The 27765-nt window shown below is 41.4% G+C and overlaps 1 protein-coding gene across 3 annotated transcripts in view; it reads right to left on the bottom strand.

The window, feature by feature from the left end:
• Positions 1 to 10176: 10176 nt before the first annotated feature.
• The window catches only part of CHCHD3 (coiled-coil-helix-coiled-coil-helix domain containing 3), a 277972-nt gene continuing 260383 nt past the window's right edge, over positions 10177 to 27765 (bottom strand). For 2 of the 3 annotated variants that reach the window (XM_025471692.3, XM_025471691.3), the window contains 2 exons: positions 21659 to 21794; positions 10177 to 10905 (listed from right to left, as the gene is read on the bottom strand). In XM_025471692.3, the coding sequence (XP_025327477.1) occupies positions 10882 to 10905; positions 21659 to 21794 (160 nt within the window). In that variant the 3' untranslated portion in view covers positions 10177 to 10881. Of the gene's footprint in view, positions 10906 to 21658; positions 21795 to 27765 lie in introns of those variants that run through there. The other variant, XR_003145765.3, reaches the window with a different exon arrangement.

Below are 27765 nucleotides of genomic sequence, written 5' to 3'. Positions count from 1 at the left end.
ACCTGGATTAATGTGGCTCACGCCACACACCTCCATATATATTTTTCTTCTAAGGGCACATTTGGTTGTTTGCACTTTGTAGGTAGTAGGAATGCTACCGGACATTCTCTGGGGTGTACTTAGGAAGGGCACGGCTGGGTCATCAGTTATGTGTATGTGCTAGAGAATGAACGTGCGTCCTCCCAAAATCAAATGTTGAAACCTAGTCCCCACTATGGTGGTATTTGGAAGCGGGACCTTGGGGAGGCGATTAGGCCATGAAGGTGGCTCACTCACAGATGGGATTAGTGCCCTGAGAGAGGAGCTCTCATAGAGCCCCCTTGACCCTTTCACCACGTGAAGGTGACAATGTCCATCCAAGGGACATGTCCATCTAAGAACCAGGAGCAGGCCTGCACCAGACACCAGATCTGCCAGCAGTTTGTTTTGGGAGTCCCAGGCTCCAGAACAGTGAGAAGTGAATGGACGGTGTTCTTAGAAGTCACCCAGTCATCTATAGTAGGTCTGCTGCAACTAAGGCAGTGTGTTCAGCTCCAACAGTGCCAAATCATTTCTCAAAGTGGTTGTACCAATTTGCAGTCTTATCAGCCATGTATTAGAAGCTAGTTGCTTCATGTCCTTGTCAACACTCCATATTTTCCCTCTTTTTAGTTTTTGCCATTCTGGTGGTAAATGGTGGCATCTCATTGTGAATGTAATTTGCATTCCCCTAATTAGTAATGCCATTGAGTACATTTCATACGCTTATTGCCCATTTAGATATTTACTTTCTGTGAAGTGCTTATTTCAGTCTCTTGCTCATTTTTCTGTTCAGTTGCCTTTTTCTTACTGATTTATAGTTCTTTATATAGTCTGGATATGAGCTCTTTGTTGGCTTATGCTTCATAAGTTTCTTGTCTCTTAAGGCCTGCCTTTTCACTCTCTTCTTCGTGTCGATGAACAGAAATTCTTAATTCCAATTTATCAAACTTTTCCCTTATGGTGTGTGGTGGTTTTTTGTTTTTGTTTTGTTTTCTTTTGTTTTTGTATCTTAAGAAATCTCTTCTTATGCTGAGGTCACGAAGCTGTTCTTCTATATTGTATTCTAGAAGTGTTCATGTTCTGCCTATTCATTTAAATGACACTCCAATTAAAACTGACATGAGTATGGAGCAAAGTAGGGTCCAGTCTCCCTTTTGTTCCGTGTGGGTATTAAATTGACCCAGCACTATATATTTTTTTATTGAGATACAATTGACATATGACATTATAATAGCTTCAAGTATATCACATAATGATTCAACATTTGTATATAATGTGAAAAGATCACCACAATTAAGTCTGATATCCACCACCACATATACACATTTTTTTCTCATGATAAGAACTTTTAAGATCTACTCTCAGTAACTCTCAAATATACAATACAGTATTATTAACTACAGCCACCAAACTGTACATTACCTTCCCATGATTTTAGAGTGAGAAGTTTGTACCTTGACCACCTTTACCCATTTTGCCCATCCCTCCCCACTCACCTCTTGCAACCACCAATCTGTTTTCTGTTTCCATGAGCTTGGCTTTTTTAAGATTACACATATAAGAGAGATGATAGTTATTCCTCTTTCTCTGATTAGCATAATGCCCTCAAGGGCCATCCATATTATCGCAAATGACAGGATTTCCTTCTTTTTTATGGTTGAGGAATATCCCACTGTGTGTATATACATATATCTTTTCTTCATCCATTCATCTGTTGATGGACACCGTTTGCTTCCTCATCCTGGCTATGATGGTAAAAAACTGCAGTAAATAATGCTGCAATGAGCATGGGTGTATATATCTTTTTGAGTTAGTGTTTTCATGTTCTTCAGTTAATACCACTAGTAGAATTTCTGATCATATGGCAGTTCTATTTTTAAGTTTTTTGAGGACCTCCATACTATCTTTAATAATGGCCGCACCAACTGACATCCCCACCAACAGTGCACAGGGGCTCCCTTTTCCCCACATTCTCACCAACGCTTGTTTTTTGATAACAACCATTCTAACATTTGAGAGGTGACATACGTCTTTAAGGACCAATCTTTCCCGTCCGGCCTGCAGTATCACCTTGGTTATATAGCGACCATTCACTTGCTGCTCCTTTCTGTTTGGGGATGCCCTATGCTGCTCCACTAATCTGTCCAAGGCCACACTCTCTTCATTACTATAACTTGATAATGACTCTAGTAGAGCAAGTCCTCCCATCTAGTTCTCCCAAGAGGTTCTTAGCTATTCCTTTTTCATTTTTTAAAGTAAATTCTCTTTACTCTTGGCTACTTTATCATTCCTCTTGATTTCAAAATAATTTCAAACATAAAAAAGTTTGGAGAAGAGTAAAAATTCAATCTCTTATTCTGAACCATTCGAGAGGGAGTTGCTGACTTGTGCCCCATCAACCCAATACCCGAAACGAGAACAGTCTCCTATATAACCACCATGCGATCGTCCAAAAAATCAAAAAGTCAGGGATCCCTGGGTGGCGCAGTGGTTTAGCGCCTGCCTTTGGCCCAGGGCGCGATCCTGGAGACCCGGGATCGAATCCCACGTCGGGCTCCCGGTGCATGGAGCCTGCTTCTCCCTCTGCCTGTGTCTCTGCCTCTCTCTCTCTCTCTCTGTGACTATCATAAATAAATACAAAAATTAAAAAAAAAAAATCAAAAAGTCACTATACTACTGTCATCTAATCCATAGTTCAGTCCCTGGTCAAGTTCTGCCAAGTATCCCAACAGTCTCTTTTACAGCAAAAAGATTCAGTCAAGGATCACATACTGGCATTGGTTACTGTTGTCTGTTTTGTGTCCTTCAATTTGGGAACAGTTCTTCAGTTATTTTCTTGGCTTTCAGAATTTTGACACTTTGGAAGGTTACAAGCCTTTTGTGTATTGTCCCTCACTTTGGGCTTGTCTGACATTTCCTCATGACTAGATCAGGCTATACATTTTTGGTGGGAATACCACAGAGGTGAAGCCCTGTGTGTTCTCTTTGCATCCCCATCAGATCTTGATTTGACCCATTACTGGTATCAGAATGTTAGTCACTTGATTAAGGTTTCGGTCAGGTTCCTATAGTACAAGGTTACTCTTTTTCCTTTTGTAATTCATAAATTGGCCATCAATTTGAGATTGCAGTTCTTAAAAAAAACTTCAGCCCTTCATGTTAATGTCCATTGATGTTTCTTGTGTGAATTATTACTGTAATGGTTATCTAGTGATGATTTTATAATTTTGTTATTCCTTTTCCATTTATTAGTTTGCATACTATCCTAAGGAAGAAGTACTCCCTTTTCCCTATCTATTCATCCATTTATTTACGTTATCAGTCTGAATCCTACATATCCATGTTACTCCATGGATTACTATCAGTATTTATTTTGATGCATAAACTGCCCCGGATATGAATGATATCCCCTTCAAGTTGGCTCTGCCCTTTGGATACGTTCTCATCCTGTATTTTCCCTGTCCCAGCCCTGGAGTTAGTCGTTTCTCCAACAAGTTATGGTTCCTTTTAGCCCACTAACTGGTATTTAGAAACCAAGATCTGGGCACCTGGACTGCTCAGTGCCATTAGGATGCTGTTGCTTCTCAGTTCTCTCAGTGACAGGGCTAAGGAGTATATGTATGAATATTCATACAGATATATGCACTTTATACAATGGCATGAATACAAACATAAATACGCACACACACTTATATCTGTACTTACTTCTGTACCTGTATTTATACTTAAGACCACAATCACATCAGTATTTCCAATTCCAAACCAACACTACAGAGTTCATCTTAGTTTTCTCCTTTTCCATATTTGTAATTCCCTCATCTGACAGTAAGAAGCTGGCTCCTGTCATCTTCAATATATTTATTTACTAGGTCAGTGTCTTCTATATGTAACCACTTTCCCACTGCCACCATTCTTCTCCTACCAATACAGGCACCCTCCTCCGATCACTCAGGCCCTGACACCACACTGTAAAGTTCCTCTACCAGGAATGGACATCCTTCCTCACCCCAATCTGGGCCACCTCACCTTGACCTCCAGCATGGAGGCCAACCTTGTGAGATCCCACCTATTGGCTTTTGGACTGAATTATTTAGGAAGGAAGAAAAGGCACAGAGAAAGGATGGTGCTCAGCTACTTTAATTATTACCAGTGAACATTAACTTGGGATACTTCTTGTGGCTTATCAGAAAATAGAAGCCATCCATAGGAGAGAATGACCTAATCCTCTCATGACTAAATCCATAGCTTGCCTGCATCTATATTCATGAACATGACCTTCCCTATCACAATGGACAAACTGTGCTAAGTAAGACTGGATCCCCACTTCTTGGCCGGCTTCCTCTGAAACTTTTCACTGAATTTCTCTTTTCCTGGTTATTTCCATTGGCATCCCCAACGGGCTAAAATATCCCCAGTCTTAAAAAGAAACCTCTGTAGAACCTCACAGCTCTTCCACCTACTTCTATGCCTTTTAGTAAAGCTTCTCAGAGGTGCTGCCTCTCCTGTCTCTACTTCCCAAACCCATCTTTCCTCAACCCCACTGTGAGCAGGCTTTCATTATCACAGTCACCAAAACTGCTTGTCAAGTAGCCTTCAGGTCATTGAATCCATTGGCTAATTTTCTCTTCTCATTTGATCCATCAGCAGCATTTAGACAGCTGGGCATTCCCTTCTTCTTCAAACACTTTCTTCCCTTGGCCTCCAAGTCAGCCTTGGTTTGTCTCCCAATGGCCACTGTCGCATTCCTCTCTGCTGACTTCTCTCCTGAGGGCCACAGGAGTGAAAGTTTTTCTTCTGTTCTCTCCTTGGGTGAGCACAATCAGTGTCAAGGCTCTGCATCACGGCCACACTGATGCCTCAATCTTCTATCTAGCCTCAGCGTTTCACCTAAGAGCCTACTCAGCATTTCTACTAGGAGTTGTAATTTACATATTAAATGTAACATAAAAACTGAACCTTTGACTCCTGTCCTGCCATGATCTTGCCAGTGTTGTGTCTCCACCCCACTATCGGTACAACTATTCAGTTAGTTGCTCAGGGTAATCTTGGGTTTCTTATGCTTTCCCTCTTTCCCTCCCCCATCCAATAGTCAGTCTTAGTGGGTCTACTTTTATCTATAAATGTCCTAAATCTGGTGACTTCTCACTTTCTCCACTGCTACCAGCCTAGTCCAAGTCGGCACCTCTTGCTTACACTGTTAATGTAATAGCCTCCTGCTGTTCTCTCTTCCACTTTACCCAACTTCAGATAATTCTTCACACAGCAGCCAGGGTGATCTTTTAGAAATGTAAGTTAGATAAACTGATGGACCTGCACCAAGCCTTCCAATGGTTTCTAATCACAATCAGAATAAAATTTAATTCTTAACATGGAGAATAAGGTCCCTCCTGTTTGGACCCTGCCTACCTCTCTAACTCATCTCCCAGCACCATCTGCCGTTTTCACTCCATTCAGGCCATAAGGACCTCTTTGCTGTTCCTTGATACACCAACCTTATTCTCGCCTCAGGACTTAGGTGCTTTCCATATTCTCCCCAGCCTGGAATGCACTCCTCACTACATTCAAGAATCTGCTCACCTGTCACCTCCTTATAGCTGTCTTCACCACTCAATCTTACTTAGCACCCTCTTCCCCCCGCAAGCCCTATTACTCCTCCCTGAACTCTCTAGTCCACGCCCTGCTTTAGATTTGCTTAGCCATTTGCTTCCCCACCCCACGAGGTATAAACTCCGAGAAGCCAGAACCTATCATGTCGATCACAGTATCCCCGACTCCTGGGACAGTGCTTGAGGCACAAAGGTAGGCATCCACATCAATGTGTGGATGATTCAGGCAATGCCAGTGTGGCATGATACTGTGGCTGAAAACCACCTCTCCAGGGTCCGAGAGAGGGCAGGAGTGGTGAGCGGAGAGGTATGGGTAGATCCATAAGGTGATGAATGAGTCCCTCTTATACTGAGGAGGAAGTTGTAACCGGTTATACAAACCCAGACAGTAACTTCTGATGTTCCTGAAAGAGCATCACCTCAGTGAGGATCCGTGACTCATCTGCTTCTGTACAATAACGTCTTTCTAACTTCACAGATAAATTCATTCCCAGCGGAAGAAAATCACCTTCTGCCTTCGTTTCTGAGATTTCCAAGTTCTGCATCAAGCACCTGAGAGTGAGGAGTGTGGGCTCCTTTATTTTGGATTCACATTTATTATGTGGCTGCTGTAAAGGCATTTTAAGAGCACGGAGGTTAACTCAAAATAAACTCCCGCCAGCAGGTGAGCCGACATCCAATTCACCCTCAGGTAAAGCAAAGTTGCTGGTGCTTTGCTCTGCAGCCTGTCCTCTAAGCTTGAAATAAAAAGACGTTGCCACACTTCAGCTCTGTGTTGAATAATATTTTCAATGACTTTGTGGACAAGTTTCTGAGACTAGGGTGCACATTACCTCAGGGAGATTCAAAACAAAGCTAAAAAATTTGCAGGCTGGACCTGTTTCTAGTTTGAGGCTGATGGAGCAGAGCAGCCTGTGACTACAAGATGGAAGAAAATGTCTTTACCTGGCCTCTAGGACTGCACAGGCACATAAGCGGGTGGTCCCGGGCGTTTGGCCTCAACTTTTTTATATATTTGCAGGAATGGGGAGACAGAGTGAGTGCAGGCTTTCAACCTGTGCTGAGGCCATGAGGAGAACCTGGCAGCAGCCTGGCCAGGGGGCACACCTGACACGGAAGGGCACTGCAGGAGGCTCCCAAGCCTGGGCAGGCTGTTAGCTGTGCCAGGGCGAAGATTAGGAAGGAGAGGTGTGGCCGGAGGACAGTGGTACCCTGCAACTTGGCCAGGGACCTCTGGCTTCCACATTTGCATTTAGGAGCCATTAGGGAAAAGCTCTCTCAGCAAAGTGGCAGTGACCACAGCCCACTAAGGATCCTCCCAGGAGAAGAGGGGAGACTATGTAGGGAACAAACAGGAGAGGGAACTCAAACCTTCCTGCGCAGGAAACGGAAGTGTATGGAGGCCTCACCTTGTCACGCTCACCTCAAGAGGTTTGAAGCATTTCACTAAATTGAGGTATAGCTATTTCCCATTTAGGGTTGACTTGGTTTGAGTTTCGGGGATTGAACTTTAAGAGTTTCAGTTTTCAGTTTCCAACTTCCTAAGCTGAAAAGCCATAAATACGGTGACCGTATGTTTTGAATTGAAACTGAGTTTAATACTGGACTGTCCCCTAAATACAGGCCATATCATCATGGCTGTGGGTCTGGGGCGTCCGGCTGGCTCAGTCGCTAAAGCATGCAGCTCCTGATCTTCAGGGTCATGAGTCGGAGTACCACATTGGGTGATGAGCTTACTTCAAAATAATAATAAGGCTGTGGGTCTATTTGGAAGGTTCAAGACAACTGATAGGAAAAGTGGAGGATTCTTTGATTCGGATGAGGACTTTACTAAAGCAATTCTGCTTGGGGGTGGTGCGGGTTGGTGGTGCGGCCCTGCCAGGAATACTGATGTTGAAAAACCTGGAGCAAGCGAGTATATCACATGAAATATAGAACATATACATACAAAAGAGAAGATACGGTGAGAAACCTGAGATGTGACTTGCCCCAATAGTGCAAGAGCAGCAGAACCAGAGTAACAGTCCAAGACTCTGGTATCCAAGATAATGCCTCGGCACCCCTGTAATAGTACCTCCCAGGAGCTGGCCCTGGAAGGCCAAGTAGCACAAGAGAACTTTAAACGGACAGAAAAAGCTAGAAGAGGAGAAACAGATGGGAAACACAGAGAGGGAGAAGCAAAGACATGGATGAAGACCCGGGGAAGCAGGGGAGCAGAGCAGTGACAGAAAACAAATGAATTATTAATTCATTCATTCAAATAATTCATTCATATTACCTGTTCAAGAATATTAAAACTCAAAACAGACTCCTAGCTTTCAGTTCACATGGTCTGAATCACAGTAAGTTACTGCTACCCTTTCAATTTTCTTCATCTGCTCTAATTCTTAAATCTTGAAAGGGTCAGATCCTACAGCTCACCAAAATGAGGGAAAGAGAATGATCCTGTGGGTTTCTGGCAAAAGCAATTATACATGTGGGCTGAAAGATATCAAGCTAAGAACCACAGGTTCCCAGCTCCTAAGCCAGAGAAGCTAAGGCCATCTGGCTGCTTGTTCAGTTCTAAGCAAAATACAACTCAAGAGCTGCTACGGTGTCTCATTGGTTGACTAGCAGGCCACAAGCATCTGGCTTTTAGGAGTCTATATTTGCTATTAATAATGATTAGCTAGTAATTTTTTAAACCATCACATGTTAGCAAGTTTTCTGGAATAAATGACTGACTTTTCAAAGAGAAGACTTTGTACTGGTCTGACCCAGCTGTCTTCTAGAAGTTCACCAGACATTTGCTTAGTGTGACCTGCTTTCAGGATGCTTTATTCTTCTTGGTTTCAAGAGCTAATCTCTTGTGGTTCAAGGTCTGTTCTACTTCATGGAGAAGCTGATTGGATCACTCCCAGGAGACTCATAAATCACAACATTTTTCCCAGGAAGTTGTCCTAAAGTCCACAGTGTCCTGAACAGAGCTATGATGTAGTTGAAAGAGAGGTCTCCAAAGGTGCAGAAAAAGCATCATCCCACCCTTTTATTTCCCCCAAAGTGCTGTCTTTCCCCCCATACCCATCACGTTTATCAGAATGATAAATTAAATATCTGACAAATCACCCTTCCATTCTCATGTATCTAACCAGCTTGAAATGCCTGATTCTTCTGTGCTGTATTTCTCTGCCAGCGACAAGACTGGCAGCCTGGGATGTGCCAAGTGCTTGGCTCTCAACTGCAAAACAAAACAGTATAGGAGGGAATTTGTGAGTTAGCTGATTTGCAAACACTACAGCAAGTCACCGTGTAAACACTTGTTTTTGTGTACCTATTATTTCTCCCAGGCAGTTACCTGGATGCCATCCTGACAGTGGCCAAATGTGCTGCTCAAGTTACCTTGCTTCCTTCATTCACACTTAGGTGAGCTCAGTTTATTTTGCACTATTAAAAACAAAAACCCTTCATTAAACAGTAATCACAGAGCCTCTTGGGAATTATGGTAGGAGAGTCACCAATGTCACTCAGACTCAACATCAGGTCTACAGTTGTGTCCACGAGGGTACAAGAAGATGCCATTCAAATGGAGCCAACTCAGGAATCAGGAGGAATTAAGTCACACTTACATTTACCAGGGTTGGTTGAAATTTCCAAGCACAAGTTCATCCTGACTTCCTCTAAGTAAAAGGTAATCCGGGCTTGTGGATAGTCTTTCCATGTCCCCAACTTCACAAATACCAGTTAACTGATAGTCACACAAACCAACAACATATACTGAGCCCAACTGAATGTATGTGGTGGCCTACATGGCAGGTTTTTCAAGTTTCCATCTATTTACAGTAGAAGAATCAGAGGGTCAGTGTAGTTAGGTGACTACTTCGTCCCAAATTGGTAAGAAGCAGAGACGGAACCTGAATACAGAAACTCCTTATTCCGGAGCCCGTATTCTTAATTATTTTGCTAAATTCTCTCTCTCTGCATTAAAAAAAAACAAAAAAACAAAAAAACAAAAAACTTCCATATGACAAAAGATATTTAGGTGACATCACAGCTCACTGGCATCTTCTTCTCATGAATATCCAAGAAAGACTTTTCCATTCAGCTGCAGTGTGAATACTAACTTCCAACTTACGAAAATCCAGGGTTGAAGCACCAATCCTTTGGTAGAAAAATAAATGATAATCAAGAAATTTCAATGAAATTGCAAAGAGCAAAAACTGCAAGGTTTTTTGTTTTGTTTTGCTTGGGTTTTTTTTTAACATTTAACATAATATTGCAGGGTCAGATGTTCCCAACCAAGCTTATCTAATCTAGTTTCTGCCCCAGGCAGGGTGACTAAGTCATCCCAAAGACAGGAAGGTTCATGCAATTTGTAAAGATCTTACTGAATCCTATCAGGCTGAGAGGTGAGTTGCCTGTCTGAGGCTCTGCAAAGTGCTTTGGAGCTTTTTAGAGGAAAGGTACAGCACAGATGCAAATTAATAGCAATACAAATCAACTCAATTCCCATATGCATAACCATCTAGCCCAACGAAAGGAATACACGGAGCCCCGGGCTGCAATGCCAGTCTTCTTTGGAAAATATATTTATTATTGATAGTGAGTGCAGTAAAGATGTCAGTATTCATAATCGAGAAGAGGTTGTATAAGCCAAGGTTGCCTTTATGTTGATAAAAAATGCCTTATTTCACTTGTAATCATAAACATTATTCCAGTAAAAGAGGTACATTTTTCTCTCCTTTTTGTCTTACGTACATGATCACCATAATAAGTTAAAATGAAGTAGCTCTTCTATAGTCAAGGGAGAAAAGAAAAAGAAAAAACCAACATGCCAGAGCCTAGATGATTGTACCCAGCATTTCTGGGCTGAGATGGAGGTATAGTGCCCTCCCCTCCCCACTCCAAGGACCCTAGCCCCCATCCCAAGCCCCAAACCCAGCTTTGCTGGAGTGAGGGTTTACCCAACTGTGGAGCCTGGTAAGAAGAGCAAGCTGAATAGAAAGTTAAAAAGGTGGAGAGGGCTGCCTTTCTCTTTTAATTGTCACGAACAGGGCTGACTGACACTGCAGTGTGTCCTTGTTTGTTGATCCCTGATCTAGGCCTCGGCTTTTCAAACTGCAGTTGATCAAACTGGGATATGCTTCGGCTGAATCTGCTCTCTGGTGCTTCTCTTTAATCGTTTTCTCCTTAAATGGGTTACTTTCTTACTAGGAAAAAAAAATGTTCCACCTCTGGAATTAACGTTGAGGAGTTTTGCTTGTTCTAAAAGTTGACTTTATCCTCCCTTCTCAAGCATGCTCTGCAAGAGAAATAGAAAACATGAGTTTTACCAGCAGAAGGGAATCCCAAAAAATGACAATAACTGTTTAGTACTATTTGTATTACTTTTCAAGATCTACTCAAAACCACATAAAACAAGGCGTATGCTTCTTGGTCTCAAAATACTATTACCTTTAATGAATACCACCGTTTAATGATGTATAATTTCCAAATGACTCCACCCCCCCCACCATACTAAGCTGACTCAAGAGTGAACATGGCATGGATTGTAGGGGGGTGTGGACATGTGTGTTGTCTCACTACCAGGGGCATTTGGAAACACGTGGGAGTATTTCTGGTGGCCACAGGGACTGGGGTGAAGCTACTGTCAAGGCAAAAGGGGTGGGGGGAGGCATGAAGTAGTGATTAAACGTGAAAGGCTCCAAGAGGGCAGAATCTCTCCCAGAAACCTCTGCCCATTCTAGGCCAGAAGGCAGATGTTCATGAGCTTGTTGGGCTGGACAGAGCTACAAAGGTGAGTATCTATTTTCAAATTGCCAAAATGGCCCCTAGATCCTATTTAGTTTTTTATTTTTGTGAATGGGGTAGGGGGTGGTACACAGAAAGAATTCAACTATCAGATTAAAACTCTATATTTAGCCAGGGCAGGGGATATACTGCCTCAATTCTTAGGAATCTTTAAAAGACAAAAGTGATACTTTCCCCTTTAGTTTTAAAATAATGCAGAAGAGGAAGGAGGCTGTGTCAGGCCCAAGGTTGTCTGTGATTCATCTGTTTACACCTTCTTCCCTACAGCCCTCATCACTCTAGCCATTTATTCACTCAGCTCTTAACTGAGCTCCTACTAGATCATCACTGCACTGAGTGAGGTGCTGTGGGGAAACCAATACACACGCCCATCGCAAGTTAAGATATAATATACTGTAATAATTAGCTATTTAAAAATATATACTGGCTAAATATATGCTAAAAATTGATTTTACTGAAATAAGTAATACATACACGTAGGATAAAATTTAAGATAAACCAGAGAATACAGAGGAAAAAGTAATTTTTTTCTCTCTTTCCTATTTCTTAGTTTCTTGGGTATCTTTCCAGGAAAGTAGTAATTCAAAAGAGGAGTGGTTCTAACTTGTTCAGGGGAAGAGAACTCTCTAGAACTGGAGTGCTCAGAGGAGGCTTCTAATAGGATCTTCTAATAGGATCTAATAGGCTTCTAATAGGATGCCCTCAGAGAGCAGCATCTCTCTGAGTCTTGCAGAATCTAGGAAGAAGGACCAGGAGTAGGTTGGGGGGGGTGAGGAAAGGAAGCAGCGGCAAGGATTTGGAGGGAGGAGCATGCCCAGTATGTATGGAGAGTGGAGGAAAAGACTAGCCTAGCGAGACAAAAGGGTATACACTAGGAATGTACCAAAGAAAAGAGTGTCAAAAGAGTCACCAGAGTGAGAGCTTGGCCGAGCTACTTTCTGTTGGCTTCTGGAAAAAAACCTGGGAATCCACCACATGTCCTTAAATAGGAAAATGTCATTTAGAGGGCTATCCTGACATCCTTGGCATAATGGATCCAAGAGATGAGAATCTGGAAGTAAGAAGACCAGGGCAGGGGCAGAGCAGGAATCAGGGTGGAAATGAGAAATAGAGCCATAAAAGACATGGATAGAAAAACAGTGGTGAGACCTAAGTTATGGTGATCCTTGTGACTGGGAAGCGAGGATGATGGCATCACCAAGAGAAATGGAAAAGTCAGTGGGAGGAGCCAGCCTGGAAATGAGAAAAAAGACTTAAATTTGGAGTTTGTAAGAAATTCCAGATGGAAATGTCTAGAGGAAAGTTGCTTGAGAAGAGATGTTAACAGTCTTTAGAGATAAAACTGAAGATGAAGAGAAATGATTGAAATAACAGGGCAGAACAGAAAGAGTGGAAGGACAAATAAGAGAGTGTGCTAGTCACAAAAGTACAGGATGGTAGATTATCCTGACTTAGCCATGATTATAAGTTGCTAAGAAGTCTATAGGGCACAAAAGACCAGATCCAAAAGTAGGCAAACTAGTTTAGAGAGAACACATATAGAAATGGTCACAAAATACATTCAAGGAGGAAGTCAATTAGAAAAGCCAGATGCATCCAGAGAAAACAGGAAAGACAAAACAGATAAAGCAGAAGACTTTGCTCAGCAGAATTGTCTTATAATGGACCACTACTCAGCCACCAAAAAACAAAACAAAACAAAAAAAACAAAAAGAAAAAAAAATCTTTCCACTTGCAATGATGTGGATGGAACTAGAGGGCATTATGCTCAGTGAAATAAATCAGAGAAAGACAATTATCGTATGATCTCATTCATATGTAGAATTTAATAAGCAAAACAAAGGAGCATAGGGGAAGGGAGGAAAAAATAAAACAAAGATGAACTCAGAAAGTGAGACAAACCATAAGAGACTCTTACTCACAGGAAACAAACTGAGGGCTGCTGGAGGGCAGGGAGGTGGGGGAATGTGGTAACTAGGTGATGGGTATTAAGGAGGGCACGTGATGTGATAAGCACTGGGTGGTATACAAGACTGATGAATACTGACCTCTACCTCTGAAACTAATAATACACTGTATGTTAATTAATTGAATTAAAAAAAAAAAAAAAAACACCACCACAATGTGCGATTTCTCTCAAACCCATCATTCACATAAGCTCTGTATTTGTTGGAAAAATTAAAAATTGAGCACCTATGATGTAAGAGTCAGACCAGACAATGTCCCAGTATCACAGCATCTCATTTATCCTCTTGTGGCTTGATCTGTGTGAGATGACAACTGTGTGTCCAGTTATTTGGACAGGAAACTATGAATTCCAGATATATAGACAACCTCACCACAACAGTCTAGGTTAATACAAAATGGAAGTCAGTATAGAGTAGATTTATACTGAGTGCATCTAAAGGCATTTAGTTAGTTACTGAAGAAAATTATCAGCTTAAGAGCGATGCCATTTAGCATTTTGGGAGTTACACACTCACTACTTTCTTCAACAAACCAATGGGAACTTGAATCTATTATGTGCCTGGCCCTGGCTGGTTTGAAGATCAGCGGGCCAGTCTAACAAAAAGAGTAATGGAACACTTTTGAGCAAATCTAAAACACAGAGAAATCACTACATTCACAGAATAGCCTGCTACATGTATTAAAATTCTAAATTTCAAAGATAGCACAACAGTTCCACTAATTCACAGGTGGCTCCTTGAAGATACAAGGAACGAGGGAAGGCTCTGGGGCCAGGCTATACACATGTTGTAAACTGCACCTAGCTGCCAACAAAGGGTGGCAGAGGTGATACAAAACCTCCTCATTTCGGTCAAAGACGTTAATAAATAAAACGTCAAGTTGAAATTTAAAAAAAAAATAGACTGGCAAATACTCTATTATCACCATATCCTAACTATGCAATAAAACCTGCTCAAAACCCAGGTCTTAGGAACTCTGGCTGGAGGGATTCTGAGGCTTGAAAAGGTCTGTGTCACTTAGTGTCACCTTACAGGTTCTCCCACAATCTCTGTATGGGCTCTGTAAGTCGCTGCTGTTGGGCTGAATTTCAACACTGCATAAATTTAACACTGCATAAATTAACATAGGAAATTCCCCGAAGAATCAGGGAGAAGATTTGCAAGTTATAAAAAATTGCTTCCTTCATTTAAGGAACTGCTAACACTTAATCTTAATGTGGAGAAAGAAATTCCTTGCATTTGCTCATCATTCACGTACACGGGCCTGCAGAAACTCCTTCTATAAACAGCAGGGTAAATTACGGAGAGGAGAGAATGGCTCAGGCACCAATACTGCTCTGCCCCCAAGTCTCTTCCTGATTCCAGCCACCAAGGAGGGAACAACTGGCGGCTCACACTCGTCACACAAGAGCAGTGCCTCTGGAGACCAGAGATTGCCTGTCGTTTCCATTTATTAAAATGATCTTAACTGTTTTCCTCAAATATTTTTGCTACACAGTAATCTCATCAACTGATTTTCGAATTATAGCTTTCTTGAAGGGGTTGACTATCATAGCAATGTGTCAGCTACTGGATGTCTCAATATATTTAAGAAGAATTATGGCAACCCTGGATTGCTAAACAATCAGCATGAAGAGCATAAAAATATACTTTTTTTTTTTTTTAAGATACTATTCAGAGTGCTTGTCTCTGAGCTCCCCTGGCATCTCACCAAGATTTGAAAGCCCTAATGAAGCGGGGTATGGAAGCAGGAGGGTTTATGAGGAAGCACTAAAATGAGAACGTGTCTGGGTACACCTGAGGTTTTCCCAAGGAGGGACATGAAAAGTGGGGAGTAAATGATGAGGGAGTTGGTGAAGACACCACGAGGAAACGGTGAGATAGAAGCCAAAGTCATCAATAAATTCAATTTGTGAGGAGCAGAGATGGGCTTTGCCTGCACACCAATCACTACTCCTGACCACCTGAAAATCTCATTAGCTAATAACTCCCTGTGTCCTCACTCTCTGCTCTCCCCTCAACAGCCAGTGACATTCTTTATTCTTCCTGCTTAATGCCTGGATCTGGTTTCATACCTTCTCTGACAAATGCTCTGTGTAATATTCAAATTAAGTTACGAGTAATTAACTGTTTACACAACTTGCCGCAATAACAGACAAAACACAAACATATTGCAGTTCTAACTCTTGAAGGATAAGCACTAGAAAAGAAACGCCTATTAAGAAAAAGGAGTCTATTATCATGATATTTCTTCTATTAAACCCAAATTTAAAAAAAAAAGGAAAGAAAATGCCGTAGAACGACTATTACTCTTAGACTATTACTTTGAGAAGCATTCCTATGATAGAAGAGACTGGGGATAACACATGTAAAGTTTGGGATTCTGTTTGCTATGTTGTGACTCCAACTCCAAAGGGCCACCCCACTGCAGGATGAGAACACCTATTGTGGAACACCCATGTGTCAGCTGGAGTGTGAGCAGCCCAGCTGGGCGATTAATAAATGTCATTAGGTGATGATGATAAAGAGGCCTTCGAACATGATAAAAACATGCTCCCATGGGTCTTCCCAGAAAACTAACCTTGATTTATCTTTGTGTTCCCTGAGAGTAGGCATCTGTGGACATAAGAAGCAAGCACATAAAGAGAGGGGCCCCTGTGGTGGGTCAGGAGAGGGGAGCAGGGTTACTGGAGCCAGGGGACCATGTGACATTGGTTCAGAGCCTCTTTCCTTCCCTCCTGCCCATGCAAACCAGGTGCATCTCTGCACCCAGGGGTACCTACAGTTTCAAAGGAGGCAACGGGAGGGGAGACTGACTTCTTTCTAAGGGGCTCCTGCGCTCTAAGACCTCTTCCAATTTGTTCTTGAGGCTGAACTAGGAACAAGTTTCCAGGGTCGGTCTGCTCATATATCTACCACATGGCTCAGACCGGACAAGCAGTGACAGGGAGTGGCCAATCCTCAACTCCCACATGGCTCAGACCAGACAAGCAGTGACAGGGAGTGGCCAATCCTCAACTCCCAAAAGAGAGAAAACAGAGACTTAGCAGGGCCTCTGAAAGATCGTAGACCTCTAATTCAGTTTAGGTCAATGGGCTCTAGAGCTATGCTTGTCCAACTCGTGTACACAGTTACTTGTTGAGAGTTCGGATGTCTGGGTCATCAGGAGTAGGCTATTTTGGTCTGGAATCTGCCCTGTATATAGGTCACTGACACTCTGTGAGTGCAATTTTTTTCCAGGTGAAAAGACAGGATTAGGTCACATGATCTCTAAAATCTGTCTTGCTCTAAAAGCCTATGACTCTACTAAATCATTTGGATGCACTCTATAATTCATCTGAAAACAATGATAAAATACACCTTGCTCTGGCACTGGGTTTTTCTTTCATGAACCCTTATTTCTAGAGTGACAGCGATTACTTTGTTTTTAGGCCTTCTTCACACAGAGGGAAGTATTTGAGCCCTGGTCCAACACAAACCCAAGTCACGGGGGAGATAAAATACAATGTCCTTAAGAAGGCTGACACCTCCTGCCATGGTACATCCCTCCATATGCCCCGATCTTAAGGTTTTCTATTTTGGAGGCTACCCATAGATTGGAGGTGTCATTTACATTTTGGAAATAGAGGACAGAGTACCCTAACACATTGGGCTGAAGGAACTTCATATTAAGATGTAGCCTCATTCACTACTACTGCCAGGTGACTTTCTGACGTCCCCAATGATGCCAGGAGGGAACATAGGACCAAGGTGAGCACTGCCTTGCTTATAAGATGCCCTCATTTTGATCCTTCCTTCAACTGAGCTGCTTACTTGGCTAATGACCCACTGCCCACTTGTTGATTTAAACTTCTGTGGCAGTTTATCTTCTCCTCAGTGGCCTCCTTTATCTGACTCCAGGTTCACACTGACCTCTGTCCTTTGGAATCTCCTGGGTCTGGCTGGTGTTTTAAGTCCTGGGCTTTCCTTAGTTCTTCTGATCTGGCGTCCTGCTCTGTCTCCACACTCCCTTGCCACGCAAGATCCACAATGGATAGGTGAAAGCCACTGCAGAACAGGGCAGCCCAGAGCAGACGAGAGGCAGACAGCCTACATTTTCTAATGGACTTTATTAGCAGGCAGGCTACTTTCTGCCAAACAGGGCTGTTTCTCAGTACATTGCCTTTGGAGAAACTGTTCTTACCCTCTCCTAGTTTATTCCGCCACTTTGGCTTCCCTGAGGCTGTCAGAAGCATCAGCTTCAAGGAAAGGGCATACAGCCGTAGGAGGCTGGGCAACATGCAGAAAACCAGAAGTGCAAAGTTGAACGTTGAGAGAACAACCTAAAAGGCAGAGGTACTAGTGCTGGAGGTCCTCAAAGCTGGGGTGCTGCCTATACCAAACAGACATGTCCTGGCCTGAAATGTGCTCATAAACGTGTGCTCCTGTGCACACAAACTTGCTCTCCTGGGATACCTGGGTGGCTCAGCGTTTGAGCATCTGCCTTTGGCTCAGGGTGTGATCCTGGGATCCCGGGATCCCGGGATCGAGTCCCGCATGGGGAGCTGGTTTCTCCCTCTGCCTGTAATCTCTCTCTCTGTATCCCTCATGAATAAATAAAACCTTAAAAAAAAAAAAAAAAAAAGAAAGAAAGAAAGAAAGAAAACTCTTGCTCTCCTGAATGGAAGTAGAATGAGTCCCACAGCATCACGGCTGGAAGGACCTCATGAATCACCTAGTTCAAACCCATAATTTGGCAAAGAGAAAACTGAAGCCCAGGTCACCATGGCTAGATTAGAATGTCAGCTACAGTATTTCCCATGAACTCTACCTTCCAGGGAACACGTAATGTTTGCTCAGAGTCCGGCCAACTTCTGTACCATTCTGTCAGCAGCAGGGCCGGGACAAGAGTTGGAATGCTTTGAAATGCCCCCTAAGAAGGCTACACCCCAAGCAGCCAGATGTTGCCAGAAAATATCAGGACAGTGGGGTGTCCAGGGAACAGAGCAATGTAGATCTGAGAGAGGTCCCTTTACTATCCTCCCTCCCACCTTTTGATAAAAAGAACTTGGGTACATTTTGGTCCACTGGTGGCAAATACCACCAGCTTCCCATTTCTCTCCCACCTTCTGTAGTCTCCTGTAAGGTAGGTGAATCAAGATTGAACAGAAATCAGGTTATAGTGGCAAGAACAGGTAATTTAATCTGTTTATAGAGAGCTATGAAGCTAGGCAGATATGAGAAATAACAGTCTATCAATTGATGTCTTCCTACATTTTTAAAAGCTGTACCTCATACAGCTAGCCAGTAGCTTTTACGTCTTAGAAATAATAATTACAGCAATTTATTATCTCTTTATCCTGATGAAGAACACATAACTTAATATACTGGAAGTAACAGTCTCAATGTCTCAACCCATGAAGAATTGTTTAAGAATAGCTGAAGAAAGATTGATGTGAGTAAATGGATGAAGACAGGAATATCCGGAAATTTTCCAATCAGTAAAATCTATTAGTCTACAGTACAGTGTCTCAAGGGAACCAGTGAAAGCCCAATCTTATGAGTCATTTAAAAGTGGAGTGGATTTGGTTCTTGGAGTTCTTCCAAGGGGAAAACTCTTGCAGTATACCGGAAATGACAGTACACCTAATGGGTTGCTGTCATGTTGACCATTTTCCACATTAGCATGTCTAGGTGGTTCTTTGGGTTTAACAAGGGAACACAAGAAAGGGGAACTGACTGGTCAGGATCCACTACAACTGATGCTCAGGACTACTATACTGCTGAGGCTCCTTCTAATAACAATGGGCAGAGTTGGGGGTCACAAGGTTAGGCCAACTTGAGAAAACTGGAAACGGGCATTAGAAGAAAAGTTGGGGACCTCCAGCAGAAATGATGCTCTCAACCCCCTGTGGGCATCTTGGTGTGGTCTTAAAATAGGGTACCTTTCTGCGTGGCCTTAGTAATCCCACCTCCCTATTTGTGACCTTCAGTCTCTACTATGACTTAATTTGATATTCATGTATTTTCATGTTTTTCTCTACACTTCATGATCATCGTTGACATTTTCTCTCATCGCCTTATTTCTGTATTATGTATATATTCTATATTCTGTATCATGGACATCCCGTCTCATATCTAAAACAAAAACCAAACACCATTTAAAATTTTTTTTTTGTTTTGTTTTTATGGTAGGGTATATCTTGGTCTCGTTGTTACATTGACTGTCACGAATGCCCTGGGTTTCAATTCTCTCAACTGGAAAACAGCGAAAATAAAACCATCTCTATTTACATCTCAGGTTGTCATAAAAACAGGCAAAAGAATGGATGTGAAATCACCTGGAAATCTAAAGTACTATAGAAATACAAGGTATTATTGCTTCTTGTTTTCTTGCCTATTACAATGTTGCCCATCTTAGGATAAAAATATTTTGTGGACAGCTATCTTTGTATTATTACCTGGTGCTATAACTCCCTGATATTTGAATAGAAGGGTCGTGAAAACAGGTACCTCAAAACACACTTGCTGGAAAGAACATTAAATTATGTTGCAGATGGGGGTGAGGGGGCCTATTTTGGAATCACCAGTAATAATCTGGTGCTCCAGGATGATCTGTTTAGTGGTTTCAACATGAAATAACACAGCTGAGGAAAAGAAGGAAAAATTAAGATGTACCAAATACTTTATATAAATGTAATCCCCATGACACTGGGGATAACATCACCTCAATTCACAGACAAGAAAAATCAATGCCCGAGGTCACAGAGTTAGTAAAAGACAAATCTTCAGTGCATACCCAGATCTGCCCAATTTGAACTCCCCACTGCACTGTGTGGCATATTTGATGTTGTCACAGAGTAACTTGTGTTTTATTGTATAAATATATCCCATTGATCGCATGGCACTAGATGCAGACAATTCAACACAACCCAGATAGACAGGGTGGAGTCAAAACTCCATGCACCCTTGCAGTTGCCACTTCAGTAATGTTACATATCACACTGTGCAAATAGGCATGTTAGATACCAGCACAGAAACATACACGTTGTCACAGCCATTCTTTGCACTGACTACTACCTCCACCCCAATATGGCACTAATATTAAGTTAGAAAAATCCATGAATCAGCTTGCAGGTCCCAGGGGCTTCAGTTAGTACTAAAGATTGGGGCTTGTTAAGAACATATCAGAGGTTGTCTTTGACAAATAAAATGTACTAACTTAACATGAGCAACATTACTTCTACCAAAGACCTTTAAAGAAAAGAATCACTGGCATGCTAGTAGGAGTTACACAGTTGGAGCTACAAGCAAGAAACAGAAGAAAGCCTCAAGCCAGTAGGCTTTTAAAGAAAATACAGGCTTTTTTTTTTTTTTTTTTTAATAAATCTTGGTTATATATTTTTTTCTACTAGTGTTGATGTTACTTTCCAGCTACCCAGACAATACCAACCCTCCCACAAATATCAGAAATTTATAGTGTTAGAAATTTACACTAAGTGGTTTTATTAAAACTACAGCAAATTAGACTACAGAAAGCCATGCTGTGTTACTCAAACACTACATTTAGTTGGGTCAGAAGGCCAACTCTGGGGAGTTTGTCAGCAGAAGGAATCAAGGTTTCCGACAATTTCTGTCAGAACAACCTATATCCAACTGCTAAATCAGTTAAATGATGGGCAATTAGGTGATCTGCCAGAATTGAAAATTTGCGTCAGGGTTTATCATTAGCTTTCTAAAGCACATGAATTAGAGAACACACCCACAATCCCAACCATCTCTTCAGCTCTTCTCCATTAATATACAGGAAAAGATTATAAAGAATGAGCTTCAGGACGCCTGGATGGCTCAGTGGTTGAGCGCCTGCCTTCGGCCCAGGGCGTGATCCTAGAGTCCCAGGATCGAGTCCCACATCGGGCTCCCTGCATGGAGCCTGCTTCTCTCTCTCTGTGTGTGTCTCTCATGAATAAATAACCTTGAGACCTTGAGACACAATTATCATAAAAGACAAAAGTTCAAAACAACCAGGAAAAGTATTGTTTTAGTAAGAATCTTTTTCTTTCCTGCAAGTAAATGAAATGAGTTAAACACAAGGAGAATGTAGACTTTTCTCCCAACCACCTGGATGGAAGTCGATCACTAACGAATCTTGTTAGTTGTTATGGCAATTCTTGATGGTGATGACTAGTTTGGTTTACAAAGCTCTTCCATACACATTAGCCTATTCAGTCCTTATCAGTGCCCATGATGCTGGGCTTGCTTCCTTCTGGTGCCTCAATGAACTTGGCTCACACCCACCTGTTTGGCCTGATTGACACAGTGCATGTACTGGTTGGCCAGAGCAGAGCAGCTGAGGGTCTGCTGGGTGTTCTGTCGGTAACACTGGAGAATTTTGGCCTGCAGATCAGCACAGACAGGATGAAACTCATACCGCCTGAAACAAAAACAGGTGAGTGAGACAAATGGTCTTCAATCAGAATGAAGATCAAGGCTAAAGAGTATATAAAACATTAAATATGATATAAATGTTTCAAGCATAGAAAAAACATTTCTAAAAATGATTTCTATGAAATTAGTTCCAATAGTTGATACCAGTGATACCACCATGAGCCTATCCGGACACTGTAACACTCTCAACCAAGCCTATACCTAAACCAGGTGAATGGTGCCAATAATCTTTAGCCCAGTCTACCAAATCAGAAACCCAAGAGCCTCAATTTCTCTCACCCATGCCCACTCCAGTCAGTCACTGAGTTCGAGATAATGTGTGGTCTGGTCCTCTTTCACCATATTCACTGTCATTACATTAATTCATAATCACTTTTATCCTGGAATCAGGCAATGACCTCTAAACTAATGTCTTGGTTTTTGCCCTCTCCTCTTACCTTCCAAAACATTCTTTCTAATACGTAAATCTAAGACCAAATCTCTCCCTACCGCTTTCTACATAAAATGCAAGGTCAACAGGCAGTCCTTCTGGATCAGGTTTCCACCTACTCTTAGGCTTCATTCCCCACATTGCTGTAGCTTGACCAAACTGCTTTCAGAGTTTGATCCATACAACACATCCCTTCTTCACGTCTTTGCTCATGCTGCTCTTGATCTTGGACATGCTCTGCACCCACACTTGCACTCATTCCTATATATCCAGAAAATAATTACTTGTCTTTCAATACTTGAGTTAAGTATTGAAGTGTCACCTTCTTTAGACAGCTTCATTAGCTCTCCATTCAGCGTAGAGTCTACTACTCCCTTTTTGGTGACCCCACTGAGCCTGTATTAAGCTTCCTCTACCACTTTCTTTCACCTTCCACTTAACAATGACTACACCATAGCCTGATGTAATTGATTAGCCTATATCTACTAGAAGGCAAATCCCAAGAAGTAAGGACTGTCTTATTTTCTTTGTGATCTCAGTTATTGATACGGATACCTCTTATGGAAGTCATGCAATAAACTGCTAAGAATACAAATGGGTGGAGAAAAAACATTTTTAAATTTTCTGGGCTAAAATTTTACTAATTATACTTACAAATCTCAGATTTTAGTTAGATTTGCTTTCAGTGAATATACAGTACCAAACATAATGCCTCCAAAAATCTTAAAATACACACTTGAAAAATGATAACAAAATCAACCAAATGAATTATGCCAATGAAAAGGAAATATTCTTAAGATGGTAGAGGAACTTGAATTATAAGAACTAAACATACCCAGAAAAAATACATAATATTATCACTTTTAATCCAGGAATTTATATTTTTTCCAAATTAGTTTTTAGTATAAAAGGCTTCCAATCTTTCATATCAGTTCTTTTTTTGCAATTTAAATTTTTTATTTCTATAGTAATCTTGAAATAGCATTATTTTATATTAAATGGGTTCTAAAAAAAAAAAAACCCTAGAGAATACAGGGGGAATATTTCTCATCAATAAGGAATCCCCTGGGTGACGATTTGTCTCCTTACTTTTATTCAATACACTAAGCTAACAGATTTTGCTAGTACAGAAAACTGAAATGCAAACCATGTTACTGGTCCCTGAGGGAATTTACCTCTTACTACCTTTTTTTTTTTTTTTTTAATTTTATTTATTTATGATAGTCACAGAGAGAGAGAGAGAGGCAGAGACACAGGAAGAGGGAGAAGCAGGCTCCATGCACCGGGAGCCTGACGTGGGATTCGATCCCGGGTCTCCAGGATCGCGCCCTGGGCCAAAGGCAGGCGCCAAACCGCTGCGCCACCCAGGGATCCCCTCTTACTACCTTCTAAAGAAGGTAGACATACAGGGAAAAAATAATCCCACAAATTTTTTGTAACATTGATTTTACTTCTTTTACTTTTTCATTCATGACCTTACTGCTCTGCCAAATACCTAGGAACAGGATTTAAATCCAATCCCCGGAGTTTCCATTCTAAGATTTCGAAGTTTATACATCTATGAATTTTTTTTGGACACGGATTTCCCTAATCCCCTACCATGAACATCAGCATCTAAAGGGAGTCAGCTGTTCTTTGAAGAGCAGAAACACAGTCATCACAAACTGACTGATGATAGCAAGGCACATACCTGGATAAATACTAAATAAAATATAATTAAGCATTAGGGCAGCTGAACCTAGCAAATACATGACTAATGTCTAGAACAGTTCATGGGAAAACAGGGTTACATTCTCTCCTAGTGCTGAGGACCACAATTCTTCTACTATATCTTAGATTTTAAAAGGAGAGGAAGGGGATGCCTGGGTGGCTCAGCGGTTTGGCGCCTGCCTTCAGCCCAAGGCATGATCCTGGAGAGCCGGGATCGAGTCCCGCCACATTGGGCTCCCTGCGAGGAGCCTGTTTCTCTCTCTGCCTATGTCTCTGCCTCTCTCTTTCCGTGTCTCTCATGAATAAATAAATAAAATATTTAAAATATGTATATATAAAAGGAGAGGAAGGAGGATGGGGAAAGAAGACTAGAACAATCCCAACCATCTCTTCAGCTCTTCTCCATTAATATACAGGAAAAGATTATAAAGAATGAGCTTCAGGACGCCTGGATGGCTCAGTGGTGGAGCGCCTGCCTTCGGCCCAGGGCGTGATCCTGGAGTCCCAGGATCGAGTCCCACATGGCGCTCCCTGCATGGAGCCTGCTTCTCTCTCTGCCTGTGTCTCTGTCTCTCTCTCTGTGTGAGTCTCTCATGAATAAATAAAGTCTTTAAAAAAAAAAATGAGCTTCCACATACTGCACAATATAAAGAAGTTGGTGGGTTTTTTCTTTTAAAAAACTATTCACGATGGAACAATTCATCCAATACTATGAACTGTGTAAAAAGGGGTAATTTAAGTTATATAATAAACATTTACCGAGTTGAGCTATCAGTCATGTAAGTTGATGTCCATAAGTTATTTATGATTTGAAATGTGTCAAAATATACTTTTATCACCACAAATCAATACTGCTCGCTTCCAGGGTCCTGATTTCCTGTCTGGTAGTCTGTTCTATGCATGTATGTCACACATACACTCAGACATCTTCTGAAATCTTTTTTGTATATATTTCAATAGTATTGACGATTAGATAGTATAAAGGGGGAAGGACGGGTAGAAATCAACATAATTGTGTCCCAGTTCCTGGAGTAGACTCTGGTACATTTTCCTTGGATTAATCTGAAAGGGCAAAGCTCTGCCTCTGTATTGATCCGCAATGCTTGTTATGCTGCTCTAATGCACTGTTTTCACTTTGGGAAAATGCTAAATGAGATTACCATCCACCATTAGAAGGCCATAAAACACGAGCCATGGCACCTTCCATTCAGGAAAAGGTTTAAAGGCATTTCCAATATGCATTATGGTAAGCCCTCCATATAGCCACCGAGTCAGCAATTGATTTGTATTGACTGCTTTCCTTCCTGCTGGTGGAAAAAGCCACAACAAGGCAAAAATAACAAAAGGGCAGAATTTCAAGATACCTAAGAAGGAAAATTAAATCTCGGCGGCAAGAGACATTTAAATAATTTAATTTCTTTGCATGAAAAGGATATTTTAAAAGGCAAATGGCGAATGAGAAATGTTAAGACAAAGATGAAAAACAAATCTAGAGAACTCGAAACAGTAATCGAGAAAGAGCTAGAACGGTAATCCCCAAACATATTGGGCAAAAAAGAATTGGTGGAATGAAGTCGATACTTGAAAATATATACTGATCAAAAATAAGAAAAAAAAAACAATTTCGTGGTCACTTGAAATGATTGGGGATTTTGAGGGGTCCCACCATGTATCCCTATACTCCTCCTCTTCATTTCACTTTGCCTTTTTGGACTCTACACTCTGTTCCCTTCCTCCTCCCTCCCTCCCTCTCACAAGCATCTACCTTCGCCCTTCCTACCTTACCCCACAGTGGCCCTAAGGACCAAGGGGGTTGATAACCATATCCAGTGACAGAATGAGAAAGCCTAAGACGTGAACAGAAAATAAAATCACTCCTGGTGGCATTCTGTATCAGCAGAGCCACTTTTGCCAATGCTTAATGTTAAATAGTCACTTAAAAGGCAGCTAAGAAAATAGATCCCAGTGTTTTGCTCATTATACTGACAGGGCCACTGTAGAAACTTTGGGTGGGTGGGTGGGTGGGGGATACAGAAAAGAATACAGAAATACATTTAGGCTGTTTTTAATTTTTCAGTGCTTAAAGTAACATGGTGATGGATATAAATTATTACTGTCATCTCTGATTATTTCCTGGGGATAATTTCCTATAAGTTGAATTAAGGGTCAAAGACAAATAAAAACATTTTGGAAAAAATGAAGCTGAGATAAACAGTGTTCAGCTCTCCTCTTGAGACTTGGTGACACACTGACACTCGACCATCTGTTTTAGAGCTATCTGCAGGTTTCACTGCTGCTGCTTCCACTTTCATGTCTGAGAAACTTCTTTGATGTGGGTCTGAGCTTTATATTTCGAGGAAACTACTTACCCATCTTTTTAGTTCTGCTAATATAAATGGCAAGGATAATAAGGTAACTTCAGAGAAGGAAAAAAATATGGAGATAGCTCTCCACATACCAGTCTCCACCAGAAGGCTAAAGAAGTCATGTAATGACAATCAGCAGCCACAAATTCCTAAAGCTCTCAGGAACACAGAAATCATTCATTCTGAGTACAGGTACACACACAAAAAGATCCTTTCCCTCTATCTGGACCAGTTAAGTACAGATTTGCAGGGTGGGGTGGGAGGGGTGAGAGGGAGGGAGGGAGAGATGGAGGGGAAGAGGAGGAGAGAGGGAGGGAAGGAATGGATGGGTAGATGGACAGACACAGAGAATGGCTGGTGCTAAAAGAATTCTGATTCTTTTAACAAGTTGCGACAATGCATCCTTCATGGGATCTGGTGATCTCATAAGGTGGTATTAACCACATTAAAAGCAGGCACACAACACCAACCATGGAGTCAAATCTTTAGGTCTAATTGCTATGGCACAAAGCAATTAGCAATTTTGCTAATGCAAAAACTCTGATTTTATTCTGTATTAAACATTTCATTAGCTGTTAAGCCCAGGAATCAGGATTTCTGCCTTTATAACAGAAAACTAAAGCTATCAAAAGCCCATTGCCAATAGTTTAAAAATATGTAATAATCCACATTTATCATTTAGAATAAAGCTATCATAAAATGCAATAGCAAGGAAGAAAGTATTAACTCAAAAGTATCATCTATTCAATTTTTTTCATTTTACCTTAAATTACAATATCCTAATAACAGTTTCCAAATAAAATGTAAATAGCCTCTTTCTCATAATGCAAAATCTGAAAGACAACTCAACTTCAAGCTTTTTCTGGCATTCTTAAATAACTGCTAACCGTTTTTATTAATGATGCTGCTTCTATGTGAGCTGTAATCAGATTTCCACAATTACACTTCAGAGGTAAAATATCTACAAAAGTTGCCTGCTTTGTTTCAATTTGTCTCCATGTACTTTTTGCTATAAAATCTGAAAAAAATAGGGGCACCTGAGTGGCTCAGTGGTTGAGTGTCTGCCTTTGGTTCAGGCTGTGATCTCGAGGTCCTGGGATGGAGTCCCACATTGGGCTCCCTGCAGGGAGTCTGCCTCTCCCTCTGCCTGTGTCTCTGTCCCTCTCTCTGGGTCTCTCATGAATAAATAAATAAAATCTTTTTTTAAAAATCTGAAAAAAAAATGAAATAAAAGCAGAGGATTTTTTTTAACATTTATTTTCTAAAACGATGTATGTTCGCTATGATGGTATCTATCATCTTAACACACAAAAAATGCCAAGAGGCCTCCCCCCATTAACAGACTACATCTGGGGGTTGTTAAAAGAAAAACTCAGCTTTGGCTAGACATAGAACACAGTGTTTGTAAAATTCTATCCTAAATACCCAAGGCTTGAAAGACCAGCATCTAT

This window comes from Canis lupus, chromosome 14 (assembly GCF_003254725.2).
Source record: "Canis lupus dingo isolate Sandy chromosome 14, ASM325472v2, whole genome shotgun sequence".
NCBI lineage: Eukaryota > Metazoa > Chordata > Mammalia > Carnivora > Canidae > Canis > Canis lupus.
Note: the sequence above shows the minus strand (reverse complement) of the source record. Positions and strands in the feature narration are given on the sequence as shown.